This window comes from Hibiscus syriacus, unplaced genomic scaffold (assembly GCF_006381635.1).
Source record: "Hibiscus syriacus cultivar Baekdansim isolate YM2019G1 unplaced genomic scaffold, ASM638163v2 tig00111298_pilon, whole genome shotgun sequence".
Classification (NCBI taxonomy): domain Eukaryota; kingdom Viridiplantae; phylum Streptophyta; class Magnoliopsida; order Malvales; family Malvaceae; genus Hibiscus; species Hibiscus syriacus.
The window spans coordinates 531,036-548,252 of record NW_024063047.1 but is presented as its reverse complement, the minus strand read 5'-3'; the positions used below and the strand labels follow the sequence as shown (position 1 = coordinate 548,252).

Here is a 17,217-nt window from a genome sequence, read left to right as displayed (position 1 = left end):
CACACCCTCCACTGAGAAAAGGCGATAGCCACCACCTCGTTTCGTTAACTTCCACCACCTACGGCTCTCTTTCACTCATCGACATCCAAAAGTCAGCAATCGACACCACCCAAGGCGACGACTCGCCGGTTCATGTGGACCAAGACGAGTCATTGTCACCGGACTCAGTCATCAACACATGGGAACTCATGGATGGGCTTGACGATTGCGGCGATTTATATCTGGGTAAGCCTAAATCTATGTTTAATACTCGTACAAAGGAGATTCCATCATTAACAAAACCATTGTGGAAGCATTTATCTGAAGAATCATTGCTTTCAAAGCTTGACCCTAACGTGGTTTCAAGCTACAGAAGAGCCTTATCTTCAAGGCAATTAGTAAACGAATCCAAAACCACAATCTCCGTATGTTCTTCTTCAAGCCCGTCATGCACTTCTTCACTATCTGATAGCTGGGTCAAAGTGCCAAGCACTGAGTCCAAAATCGTTTTATACTTCACTAGCTTAAGGGGGATACGGAAAACATACGAGGATTGCTGTTGTGTTAAAATGATATTCAGAGGTTTTAGAGTTGCAGTCGATGAGAGGGACATTTCAATGGATTCCATGTACAGAAACGAGTTGCAGTCTCTACTGGGAGGGAAAATAATTTGCCTGCCTCAAGTGTTCATCAGGGGGAAACACATTGGTGGCGTTGAAGAGATTAAACTGCTTAATGAAAATGGTGAATTATCAAAGCTTCTGTCAGGGTTTCCGGTTCGAGATCCCGGGATCGTTTGCGAAGGCTGCGGCGATGCAAGGTTTGTGCCGTGCCACAACTGTAATGGAAGCAGGAAAGTGTTTGAAGAAGATGATAGGTTGAGAAGGTGCCCGGATTGCAATGAAAATGGGTTGGTAAGGTGCCCTGCTTGTTGCTCTTCATAAACTGAGTCAATGCTGGATTTGGGGATGCATGATTCTTTCCATTTAATCTGCGGATTAAGGTATATGTTACTCCGACTCGATTATATATGTCCGAAAATGTATTTCGACATTAGAATCGGAGCAATTAATATTTGTAGCTGTACTGTTTTGTTTGATGTTAGTTCCATAATTTGTGGGTCTGTCTATATGCTACTTGTTCAGCAGATTGTTCTCGTTGTTCATTTCCCTTATGAAGTGTATGAAATCAAAAAGGATAATAATAATAATTAAAGGGTTAATTATACATCGGTGGGGTTGAAGAGATTAAACAGCTCAATGAAAATGGTGAATTGTCAAAGCTTCTGGCAGGGTTTCCAGTTCGATATCCCGGGGTAGTTTGCGAAGGCTGCGGGGATGCCAGGTTCGTGTCATTCCCCAACTGTAATGGAAGCAGAAAAGTGTTTGAAGATTATGAGGCTAGGTTGAGAGGGTGCCCTGCCTGTTGCTCTTCATAAACTGAGCCAATTCTGAATTTGGGGATGCACATGCATAATTGTTTCTGAATATGTTGCTCGGACCCGACAGTCGAGTCGGAGCAATGATTATCTGTCTTTGATGTTGGTTTCATTAGTTGTGGGCCTGTCTATATACATGTTCAGCAGATTGTTCTTGTTGTTCACATTACCCTTATGAACTGCATGAAATCAAAAAGATAATGATCATAATAATGTAATAAAGATCCAATTTTGATGCTAAATATCCCATTTTTTAAGTTTATCAGATCATCATCGTGGAGTTTAAGCAATATGGATTGCTTTAAATACAGTATTGAAGAGTGTAGAAGAGTAGAAATGAATGGTTGTGAGAGTGCAGAAAGGAGTACGATGGACAGTCTGGTGTGTCCCCATTGTTGCACAGTCAATGTTGTCAATCGGCAACCATTAAGAGAACCATGTGCTGTGCACTACACCCGACGATTTTGGGCATTGCAGTTACTGCATACAAGATGGATAATTGGGCTGGATAATGCTTAAATTGATTTTTAACTTAAAATATTATTTTGTTTAATTTAAAAATATATATAAATTTATAATACTTTTAATTGCAACCGAAAAATTATATTATGAAGTTTAATCAAAATTGTTATAAAAATAATAATGATTCAGCGTAAAAAAATTATACTCATAATAAGATTTTCAATTATAATTATTTTGTATTATTTTTTAATCTTATATCAATAAATTGTATTTTAAAATTTCCGCTAAATTAACCTTAAAGACTTGAAGTAAACGTTAGGAATGACAACGGGTCGGGTTCGGGTGGATTTTGCTCGCCCGTCCCCGAACCCGAAATAAATTCCAGTCCCCGACCCGATTCCCGACGGGTTTTTTATCGGGGCACCCCGTCGGGGATTTTTTTGCCCCATCCCCGAACCCGACCCGAAATATTATAACCGAACCCGAAAATATTTTATATATAATTAATAAAAAATATAAAATATTATATATATAATCGGGGTGGGGCGGGATACCTTAACCCGACCCGAAAATATCCCCGAAAAAAAATCCCCAAACCCGAACCCGACCCCGATATCATTCAACCCGACTGACCCGAACTTGACCGGGTTTTGATTTTTCCCCCGTCGGGTTCGGTCATACTGCCATCACTAGTAAACGTAGGTTCAGATGTCGCCTTTTTGTTGTCAATGGTAAAATTTCATTAAAAAAAAGAACATTAAATGGTGGGAGGTACATTGATGGAGAAGCGATCACCGGTCGGGGCGGTGAAATATTAATATTAGTAAGAATTTTGTTATAGAATACGGATATATTTTTTACAAAGGATTGGACGTTAACTGTTAGAATAACGAGTTCTTCTTCATAAAATATAACATTTGATATGAGTGAAATTAAAGGAACCATCCAAGACGATGGAAAGCACTCAAACCAAGTTATTGTGCCAAAACTGTCATGGAACCACGGATAGACCGGAAGGGACGAAGGAGTAATTGTTATTTTTTTTTATATTTTAATTTTTTTGTTGATAATATGTTTTCACCTCTTAAAATTTTATAAGTTTGTTTATCTCTAAAATTTTATAGATCCGTCTCTCTTAACATAAAACCATGTGTCTATCCCTATATGAACACTGTCAACTTAAAAACATTGAAACGACAAAGTTGGAGATAACGATAAAGAGATGATAGAAAATGAAATAATACAAAGAGGGGAGAGGGAGAAAGAGGACATGAAAAAGCAAAGACGAAAGAAGTTAAAAAGTGAGAATGATCGATGATCGAGATTAATATTGTCGTTATCGACAGGGATGGATCTAAGGGGCGGGTGGGGGCAGTCGCCCCTAGAATTTTAATTTTTCATACAATTTTTTTTATATTTTTTATTAAAAATTTAGCTTTGTCCCTGGAATTTTATAATTCCGTACCTTAAATTTATAATATAGGGTTATCTTTACTTTTAATTAGAGATATAGAGTAAATTGTAAGGATTCAAAAATCAAAGGTTAAATTGTAAAATATGGAAAAATAGTGCCATTTTAGAAACCCTTGAAACCCTGATGATTTTTTCCTATGATTTACCCTTTTTGATTCTTTCGAAACTTAAACCCTTAACCATTGTTGAACTCGAACTGGTTCTTTTACTCTTTTAATTTTCTTATAATTTCAATCCTATTTTTCTTTAACTATGATAAATTCCATAGTGCTTTGTCTTCTCCCTTCAAAGTTCAAACACCCGGATCGGCACCACCGCATCCAGCGATTCAACGACGCCCTACCTTCGTTGTCAGTAAGATTCTACTCTTTTTATTCTCGGTCTGTGTCAAAGCTCTTAGTACTGCCTCCTAGGACCCCCAGCCCGAAGGGTTTAAGTTTTATCAGTTTCTCTCTTGCACAACGCGTCCATTGGAGTAAGCACCTTCCGACCGTTGGCCATTACCCAGACTGTGCAGGATTAAATTCCCCTTTTTCATTCGATTGCAATTTGCAAGGGGTTTTGGTGTCGATGTAGGGAGCGAATCGTGCATTCGATCATCATCGCATCTGATTCACTCTTGCTTAATTTAAATTTTGATCTTCTCATAAATCACACCCAAGTTGAACATCCGCTCTTCTTTGTTGGTAAGTACAATTATTAATTTTAAATATTTAATTCTCTTGCATTCGAATATCTTGATAATGAATTTTGAAAATTTATCATTAATATTTGATAATATTTCTCTTACATAGTTACATTGTTTTCAAGAAACAGAAAAGTGCAGAACCTCTACAGTTCAAAATATGGGTAATCGGAAAATCGATTCTTTTTTTCAAAAGAAAGAGTCCCCAATAATAATATTGATTCTTCTCATACCGAAAATTTGGTTGGTCAAACGGTGTCTGAATTCAATAGTGATTGTCCTAATACTAGTAAAAGCTCTCCAAATCCAAGTTTGATACCTGTTAGTTCTTCTGAGGTTGATAATTATCCAAGTAAAGCTGTAAGAGTTGAACAAAAAACCTTTGATGCATCTACTATTGAGTGTGATCCTAGAATACGGAATTTTATTTGAGATTTTCCTTCAAATCAATAAGATGATTCTCGCAGAGCATATATCAACAGGGGACCTTATCAAGCTATTCCTTCTAATGATCCGAAATATGTTGATAAGAATAGACGACAATTTTTGGCTTTGTGGTATAAATTATTTCCTAATTGGTTGGAATGTTCACCAATCAAGGACGTCGCTTATTGTTTTCCATGTTTTCTCTTTAATAAACCCACTAGACGTTTTGGATCAAATTCTTTTGCTCGTGATGGCTTTTGATCTTGGAAGAAAGTTAATGCCATGAAAAACTATCATGATTTGAGAAACTCTCTTCAACATACTCAAAAGGTGATCGAGAAACAAACTTCTCAACAAGTTGCAAGAAATCAGTTGTAACTCAAAGTTTCTATAGAAGCTATGAAGTGGTTAACCTTTCAAGGTTGAGTTTTACAAGGTCACGATGAAACGGAAGATTCAATTAATCACGAAAACTTTTTTGAATTAATAAATTTCTTGGCTTCTTACAATGATAAGGTTACAACAGTTTTGAACAATGATCCAAAAAATTCAAAGTATGTTTCTCCGAGAATTCAAAAGAAATTCTTTATCTTTTTAATCTAGGATACAAAAGTATATTCGAAGATGAAATTGGAGAATAAAAGTTTTGTTTCATAGTTGATGAAACCTATGATAAATTGAAAATGGAGCAAATGACGATTGTGTTGAGATATGTTGACAAAGAAGGTTTTATACGTGAAAGATTTTTTGATCTAGTCCATGTGAAGGAAACTACTTCGTTTGTATGGAAAAAGAGATTTGTGATGTTCTTTCACGTCATTGTTTGAAAGTGAAAGACATAAGAGGTCAATGATACAATGGAGCTAGCAATATGCGTGGTGAATTTAATGGTTTAAAAGCATTACTCCTTAAAGAATGTTCATTTGCTTATTACATTCATTGTCTTGCTCATAGATTACAATTGACCTTGGTGAAATTATCAAAAGAAGTGATTCCAGCAGCACAATTTTTCTCATATTTGACTATCATCATAAATTTAGTTATCTCTTCGTATAAGAAGTGATTCGAGTAACACAATTTTTCTCATATTTGACTATCATCATAAATTTATTACATTTATTGTCTTGCTCATAGATTACAATCGACCTTTGGTGACAATATCTAAAAAAGTGATTCCAGTAGCACATTTTTTTCATATTTCACTGTCATTATAAATTTAGTTATCTCTTCGTATAAGAGACAAGATCAATTGAAATATGCCCAAGCAAGTTATATCGAAGTTATGATTGCTCTTGAAGGGTTAGAATCAGGAAAGGGGAAAAATCAAGTTGTTACTTTATAGCGTGTAGGAGATACAAGGTGGGGTTCACATTTAATTCTCTCATAGCTTACTCAAGATGTTTGATGCTACTTGTTATGTTCTCAAGAACATCATAAGTGATGGAAATTGAATGAGAGAAGCAAAGCATATATATTTATGATGTGATGACATCTTTTGATTTGTATTCGTCTTGCACTTCATGATAGATTTATTGAGCACCAATGATCTTAGTAAAGTTTTATAATGTAAATCTCAAGATATACTAAATACTTTACATTTAGTATCAAGTACAAAAAAATTATACAAAGATTTAGAATTATAGCTTTATTTGAACTCGATAAATTTTGATCGAACTAACCTTATAAGATTAATTTTAATTAGAATTCGATTTAGTTCAGATTTTCTTTTTAAATAGGTCTAATCGAGCCCATTTTATGTTTATCATGAAAAATTAATTTGACTTAATCCCATATAATAATATAATTATTCTCTATATTTTTAGGAATAATTATTATAATGTTCTTCTCTCTATATTTTTTTCAATTAGCTCCACATTTTATTAAATAAAAAAATGATTATTAGTATTTGTATCATGCCAAATTCATTAGGTGTGAAATTTAACTTTAAATTTCGGATTAGATTTCAAATCGAATTGAATCTTCCTATACTCGAATTGAATTGGATGAAGAGATATAATATTTAAATCAATTCGGGTTGACAAAAACCTATCTTAATCTGTTGCGATAACTAATTTTTATCAACAATACCAAAGCAACTTAATTTATAATATTAAAAATTATTAGTATTTATTTTTGTTATAAAAATAGAAAATAGGTTTTAGAATTAATTTTAAATTCTAAAAAAATTACTTCAATGCATAATATTAAAATCATTAGTATACATTCTATATGATAGACTATGAAAAGAATTAGAAAAAAAGATTAAACTAAAATAATAAACAAAGCAATATGTTTCGCGTGTGATATATATGCGTTTCCTAATTGACAAACAACGTGGAATAATTATGTTGAAGTTTGGAATAAAATAAATTACTTTTTTTAAAGAACAATTTTATTCCAAAAGTCATAAACAAATCAAAGCTTTAGAACACACTTATACTTTACATACATATATATATATATATATATATATACCAACCTTCAGTTGGTCTAGTGTAATAAAGTACTAAATCCCTTAAGTAAAGTCATAGGTTCGACTACTGATGTTTGTGAATAGAGCAAACTTCATTAAGAATGTCACCCTTGTCTCTGCAGTATTCAATCCGGATTAATAGATCAATAATTACTGAAGAGTAATTTTGTAATTATAGGCGATAATATGAAGAAATTTTTTGTCAGTAACTTTGTATATTTTTTTCATTTATTTTTGAATAATTTTTATTTAGGTATAGGGAAGAGAAATTTTATTCATAATGAATAAACTTATAACCTAAAAACGATTAGAGGTATCAATTAAGAACTTTTAATCATTTGCTTTAGAGACGGTTGATTCACCTAAATCAAAAACCCTAATAACATATTTATAAGAGAATTGTGACAAGTATCATGGGTTGAGATAATATGAATGTACCTTAAATTTGATTTCAATCTTTTCTTTTGAAAATTTTATTCTAAATTTATTTTTTTTAAAATTAATCATATAAAACATAACGTGTAAAACTAATAGGATTTAATTTTTTGTCCATCTCTAATTAGACCACCTAAATCTGATTTGAATGGATATAAATTCTTTGATCTAGCTTATCAACACTTTTTATTTTTATTTTTGGTTTGAGAAAAGATAATGTTTAGATATTAAAATTCGAAGGTGATTATGTTTTGATGTATTACTATATAGTAATATATATTTGGTATATTGATAACACATAAAAATGATTTTTTTTTTAGAAATTTGGGGTAAGTATAAAGTGTTATTTGTTCAAATATAACTCTCAACTACTTGACATTAAACGTTTGTACTCCTGACATTGCCGTGCTCGAACACGAGACCTTAAGGAATAACAATAATTCTTTTATCACCGAAGTCACGAAATTCGTGCAAATGATTTAAATTATACTATCAAATTTCGAATATAAACAATAAAACAACAATATGAAACATTCAAATTCCATTCTTAAATGAAAAGAAAACGAAAAATGTTAAAAGGAAAGTAGAGTTGTGTTTTATCCTATAAAACAGACCGTTCGCCATATTTCTCCAACATCACTCAGAGCCGAAACTTGTTATTCACTTTGAACTGTTCGTCTTTGAGAATGTCATCCCAGGAGGAAGGAGCCGGCGCCACCAGCGTCCCCGGAGGAGTGCTTCCCAGCAACAGAAAATTACCCGAGATAGCAATTTCAGTAGAAGATGAGAACTTCATTCTCTGCAATGGCGATCTCGAGAAACTCAAGTCATTAGACAAAGCTTTCGAAGGCGATCAACTCTTCGAACCCAAAGACAAACCATTGATTCAAAAGGTTCCATCAACCCTCTGCATCCCCAAAGATTTCGTCAAGTATTTCAAGCCGAGGGTCATCTCGATCGGACCCATCCACCACGGTGATCCCACCCTCCATGGTTCCGAGCAACTCAAGCTCATATTAGCAGCACATTTCGTGAAGAACATTGGAGTAGAAAAGGAAACGTTATACAACAAAATCAAGACGAAGATCGTAGCTTGAAGAAATGCTACGATCCGAAGGTATTGGAGCCATATGATGATGAGAAGCTGACCTGGATGTTCTTCCTCGACGGATGCGCAATCTTACAAGCTATTTTACAAGGCGAAGAACAAGAAATTCTATCGAACAAAATGAACATTAAGAATGATTTGCTCACGTTTGTGTACTTGGATTTGTTCTTGTTGCAAAACCAATTGCCTCACGAAGTTCTTCGATTGCTTACGAGCTCGAGCAGCAATGGATCCGGAAGAATTTTCATGGAGTCGTCAGAAAGTTCATTGAGAACCATGTTATCACTCCGGCAGAGATGAAAGAGCCTCAGCCGCCTTCTCTACTAGAACAGGAGGAAATAGAAGCGGTTCATCTACTGGATCGTTTGCGGAAAAGGCTGATTTTGAGGAAGGACACGAACAAGGTGAAAATTTCAAGATTTACTATAATTTAGATACTTCTTATATTTTTTATTAATAATATTTTTTCTTTTTGAAATTTTATAAATTTGTGTTCTTCAAATTTTGTGTTCGTCCTTGAAAAGGAGAAAAACCAATTCGTGTGCGATTGGATTTTCGGAATTATGAAGAGATATTGCGAGGATGAAGGAAGTACCGAAAGGCATTATTCGCACACTTTCCGTAACGTGAAGGAGCTGAGAAACGCTGGGATTTGGTTAAAACCTAGCTCGTCCAGTTGCCTGACGGACGTGAGTTTCAGCCGCGTGTGCTGTAGGGGAAACCTATGGCTACCGCCGATCACGGTGGACGACTCGACGGGGCCAAAGTTCATGAACTTGATAGCCTACGAAATGTGCCCAGATTTCGAAAATGACTTCACCGTCACCTCTTACATCTGCTTCCTTGATTCGCTCATCGACGAAGCCGAAGACGTCAAGGAACTGAGAGACGCCGGGATACTCTACAATGGGCTGGGGAGTGACGAAGAAGTAGCTAAGCTGTTCAACAAGATGAACACTGATTTGGTTCCGAGTCCGACGGTTTACTCACCCGTGAAACAGCAAGTCCAGAATCATTGCCGCAACATTTGGATCAATTACGCGGCTCAAGCTTACTACACACACTTTAACAGCCCTTGGACGTTCTTAGCATTTGTCGGTGCCATTGCTGCACTTCTTCTCAGTGCTCTTCAGACATACTACACAATAAAGTAAGATATCGTTTTCTTGTCTGGGCAATCCCATTTTATTTATCATAGAATTTAAAACATAAAAAGTAAAAGGGTAAACCATATGAGTCTCCATTTAATTATAAAGATATTTTAATTTGACATCACTGATTTATTATTTTTTTAATAAAATCAATTAACTATATAAATAATATTAATTAAGTTATTTGTTGTTATCATTCAAAGGATAAACTGATGCGAGAGTTTAAAAATTGATATAATTATATATTTGATAATTTTACTTGTATTTATATTTTTTTAATTTGATATTAATTTTATTCTCTAATTAGACTGTGACATTTGGAATTTCTAATATTGATTTTTGGTTAAATCGAATGACTAGCATTGAACACAAATGCTGTACGATAACATTTCCCAAATACTGAAGTTTTAAGGATTTTCTGGCTTTCATTAATATATTTTCTTCTCTCTGGCAGGGATGATAACGCAAAGTCTGCCAAAAATTGACATGTTTGCTTACGCCAAATACCTCTCGAAAATGGTAAATTTTCAATTCATGCTTTTGAAACTAATAAATTATAAATTAAAATAATAATAAAATTATATTTGATCGACAAATATAAATTTAATTCAAAAAATTGAAGGTTGCTTGAAGACACTCGACGGTTCAATGATTTTTAAATATCTAACTATTTGTGTATGTGTGCTACTTTATATTGAGTAAATTACCTATTTGGTATCATGTTTTTGTGTTTTTATTTTGATCATTTATTTTTTTTTAGTAAATATGTATCTAATGTTACATTTTATTTTTATTTTGATCACTAACCAATTGTTACCTTTTTTATTATAAAAGCCATTAGTTTTATTAAAAAGATGAAATATTCAGAATTACAATAAACTCAACACATATTTAAATATTTTCTATAACCATTGATATAAGAAATTAGCTACTTGATATCATACAAAGACCATACAAAAAAAAAAGACTTAGAACCTAACAAAAATATTTTGAACAAAAGATAAATATAAATATATTTGATTGTATTAACAAACGAACCACAAAATAAATCAAATTATTGAATAACACCCACCTATGTACATCCCTATTTATAATATAAAATCGTTCATTTGATAGTTTTATCCAACGTCTCTCGCTTAGCCAATAATACTAGATATAAAGCCAAATTTGTCAAAAACCAGTTGCAAAATCACCTTGTTAATCACTTTTGAAAAGGTCAGTTGAAAATGTCGTCCGGGTGGAGCGGCTTCCACCGATGAAACAGATATGGACAACAACACTAACAAATCCCCAGAGCTGGTCATTTCAGTACCACATAGGAGCTTTAATCTCAGCAACGACGATATAGAGAGACTCGAGTCACTAGACAAAGCTTTCGAAGGTGATCAACAGCTCAAACCCTCGACCAAACCATTGATCCAAAGGGTTCCATCAACCCTCGGCATCCCCGATGATTTCATCAAGTATTTCAAGCCGAGGGTCATCTCGATCAGACCTATCCATCACGGTGATCCCTCTCTCAATGGCTTCGAGCAACTCAAGCTTCGATTAGCAGCTCATTTCGTGAAGAACATTGGGGTTTAAAAATGAAATTTTATACAACACGATCAAGTCGGAGATCGGTAGCCTGAAGGAATGTTACGATCCGGAGGTGTTGGAGCCGTATGATGATGACAAGCTGGCCTGGATGATGTTCCTTGACAGATGTGCAATCTTACAAGCCATTTTACTGTTGCGGAAGACGACTATCGGATAGAGAAAAAACGCAACTGATAATTTGAGAAAAAAAAATGAAGATAAAAGATACACAAAATTTACGTTGAAAACCCCTAAATAATATAGGGTAAAAACCACGGGCAACAGTAGAAGAATTTCACTATGAAAAAATATGAATTACAACTTCTCTCGATCTACCAAGGAGAAAACAATGATAATTCTCTCTCGATAAAAAGGAGAAAAACAACTCTCAAGAAACTCTCTAAATTCTCTAGTATTGGGAGAAAGCTAGAATGATTTGGGATGGTTTTGAAGCTAAATGAGTTAGGGTATTTATAGTTGAAGCTTAAGGATTAATCTTGTAAATACCCTAAAAGTAAAGTGACTAAATTGGGTATTTAACCTTTTCATATTTTTCAACAAAAATCTGTAGCCCAACCATCCAAATTTGACTAATTAATTTGGTGCATTTAATATGTACACTTTCCACTGAAAGTTTTGAAAGCAATTGTAAAATTGCTAACTTTTCAACAATCTCCCACTTGAAGATTAGATTGGAACAATCGTATCTTCACACCATTCTTTCTACCTTTTACCTTCATGTTGCTTACGTCTCTGACAGGCCACAGGAGGATCGACACCAAGTAAATTTATCAGCATTGATTGCCTTCGTCATAAAATCTGCTATGTTGTCTTTGGTATGATCTTCTGCATATCTACCGTCCCTTCTTCCACCTTTTCATGAATGAAATGGTACTAAATTCGTATGTGCTTTGTCCTTGAATGAAATATTGGATTCCTTGCTAGATGCAAGGCGCTTTTACTTCACAAAACAGAGAGACGTACTCTTGATTGTGCCCAAGCTCCTCCAATAGCATCTTCAACCAAATTGTTTCTTTACTGGCTTGTGTAGCTGCTACATATTCTGCCTCTGTTGTGGACGTAGCCACAACTGAATGCAATTTTTAAACCCAGCTTACAGCTCCACCAGCAGCTTTGAACACATATCATGTAGTAGATTTGCTTTTATCCAAATCCCCTACATAGTCAGAATCTACATACCCATTGATTAGTAAGTTTGATCCTCGTAACATAATGCAATATTTGAGGTCCCTTTGATGTATCTCAGGATCCTCTTCAATGTATTCCAATGCTCTTTGCATGGATTCGCCATGTACCGACTAACCACTCCCACTGCTTGTGCAATGTCTGGCCTTGTGCATATCATAGCAAACATTAAACTTCCCACTGCTGATGCATACGGTACTCGAGACATCTTCATCCTATCTCTTCACTGCTAGGACTCATACTGGAGGATAATTTGAAGTTAATAGGAAGAGGGGTAGAAATTGGCTTACAATCTTGTATGTTGAATCGTGACAAGATTTTCTTCAAGTAATTCTTTTGTGAAAGCCAAATCTTCCTAGTACTTCTGTCTCGGTGAATTTGCATTCATAGAATCTTGTTTGCTGATCCCAAGTCCTTCATTTCAAATTCCCTAGCCAGTTGTGCCTTCAAATCTTCAATATGATCTTTTTTGGGTCCTACAACCAACATGTCATCCACATACAACAACAATATAACAAAATCGTTATCACCATACCTCTTGAAATAAGCACAAGGGTCTGCATTAAGTCTGTTGTATCCAAGGCACATAATGAAGGAATCAAATCTATTATACCAACACCTCGACGCCTACTTTAGATTGTACATAGATTTGTTCAACCTGCAAACCAAGTTCTTCTTTTCGTCTTCTTCAAAACCTTCAGGCTGGAGCATATAAATCTCTTCTTCAAGATTTCCATAAAGAAAAGTTGTTTTAACATCTAGTTGCTCTAGATGTAAGTTCAATATAGCACACATTGCCAAGACTACTCGAACTGTTGTTAATCGAACTACAAGAGAAAATATTTCATTGAAATCAATACCTTCTTTTTTAGCATATCTTTTAACCACCAGTCTTGCACGATACCTCTCCACTTGATCGTTACCATTTCTCTTGATTTTGAAAACCCATTTGTTACCAATTGGCTTTATTCCTTGTGGTAGTGGCACAAAGTCCCATGTATTATTTTTATGAAGGGCTTCAATTTCTTCTTGCATTGCCATCATCCATAGTGAAGCATCTGAGCAATTTATTGCCTCCTGGTATGTTGATGGCTCATCATCCTCTGTTAAAAGGCGGTATGCAACATTTCCTTTTATAACATAATCTGAGTGCCAATTGGGACGTCTTCTCACATAATATGATTGACGAGTTGTTGGAGCTTCAGAACTCTCTGGTTCTTGTTCATCATGTGCTGGTTCTGCTTCAGAAGAATCTCCATATTCAAACTCATTTTCCACATGTATCTGTGTAGTCTCTGAATTTTCAGTGTTATCATCTTCTTCTTTTCTTTGTAGCTTATCTTCTACAAAGATAACATCCCTGTTGATGATCACTTTGCGGGCAGTGGGATCCCACACGTGATACCCCTTTACTCCATCAGCATACCCCAAGAATTTGCATTTCCTGGATTTTGGATTCAGCTTTGAGATTTCTTGGGAGTTGTACATCACATACACAATACTTTCAGATATATGGAGGTTTGAATAATCAGCTGGTTTACCAGTCCACATCTCCATTGGTGTCTTCAGCTCTATTGCAGTTGAGGGAGCTCAATTCACCAAATAACAGGAGGTATTGATTGTTTCTGCCCAAAATGATTTTTCTAGGTTTGCAGCTCTCAACATTGCTCTTGTTCTTTCTAACAAGGTTTTGTTCATCCACTTTGCCACTCCATTTTGTTGAGGAGTGTTCGCCACTGTGAACTGTCTTTTGATGCCTTCTTTCCTACAAAAGTCATCAAATTCTTCACTTGTGTATTCTCCTCCATTATCTGTTCTGAAACACTTGATCTTATTTCCAGAATCAAGTTTCACCCGCGCTTTGAAGTTTTTGAAAGTGAAAAACACATCTGACTTCTTCTTAATAGGGTACACCCAACATCTCATGGAGTAATCATCAATAAATGAGACAAAATATTTTGCTCCACCTAGGGATGTAACTGGTTCTTGTCATACGTCAGAATGAACCAATTCTAGAACACATTTGCCTCTAGAATTTGACGTGTTGAATTTCAACCGGTGCTACTTACTTGTTATACAATGCTCACACAAAGTAAGTGATATTTTTGTTAAGCCTGAAGTAGCTTTTGCTCCACAAGGACTTTCATTCATTGTTCTGACATGTGTCCAAGTTTCTGATGCCATAGCATTGCAGAATCTGAACTACATGAGGCAACAGAGGCTTCTACTTCTAGCAAAGTCTCTCCCTTCAGCATGTACAAGTTTGTTGCTATCTTTTCGCCTTTTAGCACCACAAGCGCTCCATAGAACACCTTCATGATTCCTTTCTGTGTTTCAATCTTTCTTGCATTATTATCTAACTATCCATAGGATAATAATTTTTTTAAGGCCTTTCACGTGTCACACATCTCGAACAACTTTAATTGTTCCATCATACATCTTCAATTTGATGGTTCCCACGCTAACGATCTCTAAGGCATGATCATTGCAACTATACACAGATCCTCCTGAGACAGGTTCATAATGATGAAATCATTCTCTTCTTGTGGTCATGTGATATGTTGCTCCCGAATCAATGAGCCATATATCTGCATATCTCTTTCTACCTTCTACGGTGGTTGACGCTTCACAACATAGAACATCTCCATCATCTAAAGTGTTTACAATATTGCCTTATGGATTGAAGTTTTTATTTAGACTCCAACAATCTTTCTTCAAGTGACCATTCTTTCCACAGTTATAGCACTTTAAATTCTTCTTACTTCTCGACTTTGATCTACCATGTTTGTGACTGCTGCTTTGGCCACGTTCTGTTGATCTCCCTCTCATCGTTGTCAACGCTGATTTACTTATCTGTCTTCCTTGTTCTTGCACCGATTTTCTTCTTGTAGAACAGCAGCTGCAACATCATCGAAGACTAGACTGGTGACATTATTATTTGTCAAGTTGATGATGAGTTGATCATACAAATCAGGTAGACTTTGAAGTAGAAGTTCAGCATGTTCTTGTTCTCATACTGTACAACTTAAGGATGTAAGCTAAGAAAATAACGTGTTCAGCATGTTTAAGTGCTCCGTCACTGAAGTAGATTCTGGCATCCGGATAGTGTAAAATTTCCTTTTAAGGAAGATTTTATTGTGCAACGATGTGGCCTCGTACAATTTGGTGAGATGATCCCATATCTCCTTAGTTGTCTTTTTCTCCTCGATGCTTGACAATACTTCATCTGCTAATGCCAGATGAAAGTTTTTCATAGCATTCCCGTCCATTTCGATCCATTTGTTGTCATCTATGAAATCTACCAGCCTTTCACTAATAGCTGTTAGACAATCGTCTTTCCTCATGATAGCTTTCATCTTCAATTTTCACAATGAAAAATTTCTCTATTGAATTTTTCAATATCAAATTTCGTTGCAATAGATTCTATTACGGATAGCTCCCACTATTTCACTATCGTGAATAGTTCTCTGGAACCTTCAAAGAATGGGTAATACCTTCTTACTTTCTTATGTTGGAGGATCCACCTTTTGGTGACAACCACAAAGACAATAAACAGATATTACACACTCAAATTTGGCTCTGATACCAATTGTTGCGGAAGACGGCTATCGGATAGAGCAAAAACGCAACTGATAATTTGAGAAAATAAAAATGAAGATAAAAGAGACACAAAATTTACGTAAAAAACCCATAAATAACATAGGGTAAAAACCACGGGCAACAGTAGAAGAATTTCACTATGAGAAAATATGAATTACAACTTCTCTCGATTTACCAAGGAGAAAACAATGATAATTCTCTCTCGATAAAAAGGAGAAAAACAACTCTCAAGAAACTCTCTAAATTCTCTAGTATTGGGAGAAAACTAGAATGATTTGGGATGGTTTTGAAGCTAAATGAGCTAGGGTATTTATAGTTGAAGCTTAAGGACTAATCTTGTAAATACCCTAAAAGTAAAGTGACTAAATTAGGTATTTTACACTTTCACATTTTCAATAAAAATCTGCAGGCCAACCATCCAAATTTGACTAATTAATTCGATGCATTTAATATGCACACTTTCCACCGAAAGTTTTGAAAGCAATTGTAAAATTGTCGACTTTTCAACATTTACAAGGCTCTTATTATTATGAAAGTGGTTCATCGAGTAAAATAATAATTAAACATGATTTTCTTACTGTCGCAACCGTCTTTCGGTTGGGCCCCGGAATCGGGCTTCGACTTGAATAATTAGGTTGGAGTCACCACCGATCATTTATTTTATTAAAAATGGTTGATCGGATACCTTATTTCTTACCTGATATGCGTCTTACCAGTGATATGTCGGATTCGGGAGTCGGTTACAGTCAAGGAAGGGTTAGCACCCTTGAACTGCCCTTTCGGTACTACATAATTTCCAGTTACCTTAAATTAAGAAAAATGTAACTTTAAATTAAAAGGTAAAATAACGATCTCAGCTACTTACAATTGATTGATTTGAAAGCGTACCATTTAAAAGTCAAAATATGTGTTAGAAGAGATAAATGAATAATAAAGAATGTAGAACTAATGAAATAAGGAAAATAATACAAAATAAAGAAGATAAAAAAATGAATATAAAAATGAATAGAATAAAAAGAAATAAATAGAATGAAGAAAAATAATAACACTAACGTATTCATAGCAAACAACTAAATTAAAAAAATGATAATGCAAATATAAATAAATAAAACAAATAAAAGGAAGGAAAAAAATAAAAAAATAAAATGAATAACAAAGTAAATAAACATATATACAAGTAAAATAATAATAATAAAATAAAAA

At 34.7% G+C, this 17,217-nt stretch overlaps 1 protein-coding gene and 1 pseudogene across 1 annotated transcript; both read left to right on the top strand.

Moving 5' to 3' along the window:
• Positions 1-45: 45 nt before the first annotated feature.
• LOC120157992 (uncharacterized protein At3g28850-like) lies at positions 46-1,512 on the top strand. Its single transcript, XM_039168938.1, has 2 exons — positions 46-965; positions 1,466-1,512. Exon 1 carries the CDS (start codon positions 189-191, stop codon positions 921-923), a length of 735 nt encoding a protein of 244 aa, XP_039024869.1. The 5' UTR covers positions 46-188; the 3' UTR covers positions 924-965; positions 1,466-1,512.
• Positions 1,513-8,057: 6,545 nt separating this feature from the next.
• LOC120158016 lies at positions 8,058-9,633 on the top strand (annotated as a pseudogene).
• Positions 9,634-17,217: the final 7,584 nt, after the last annotated feature.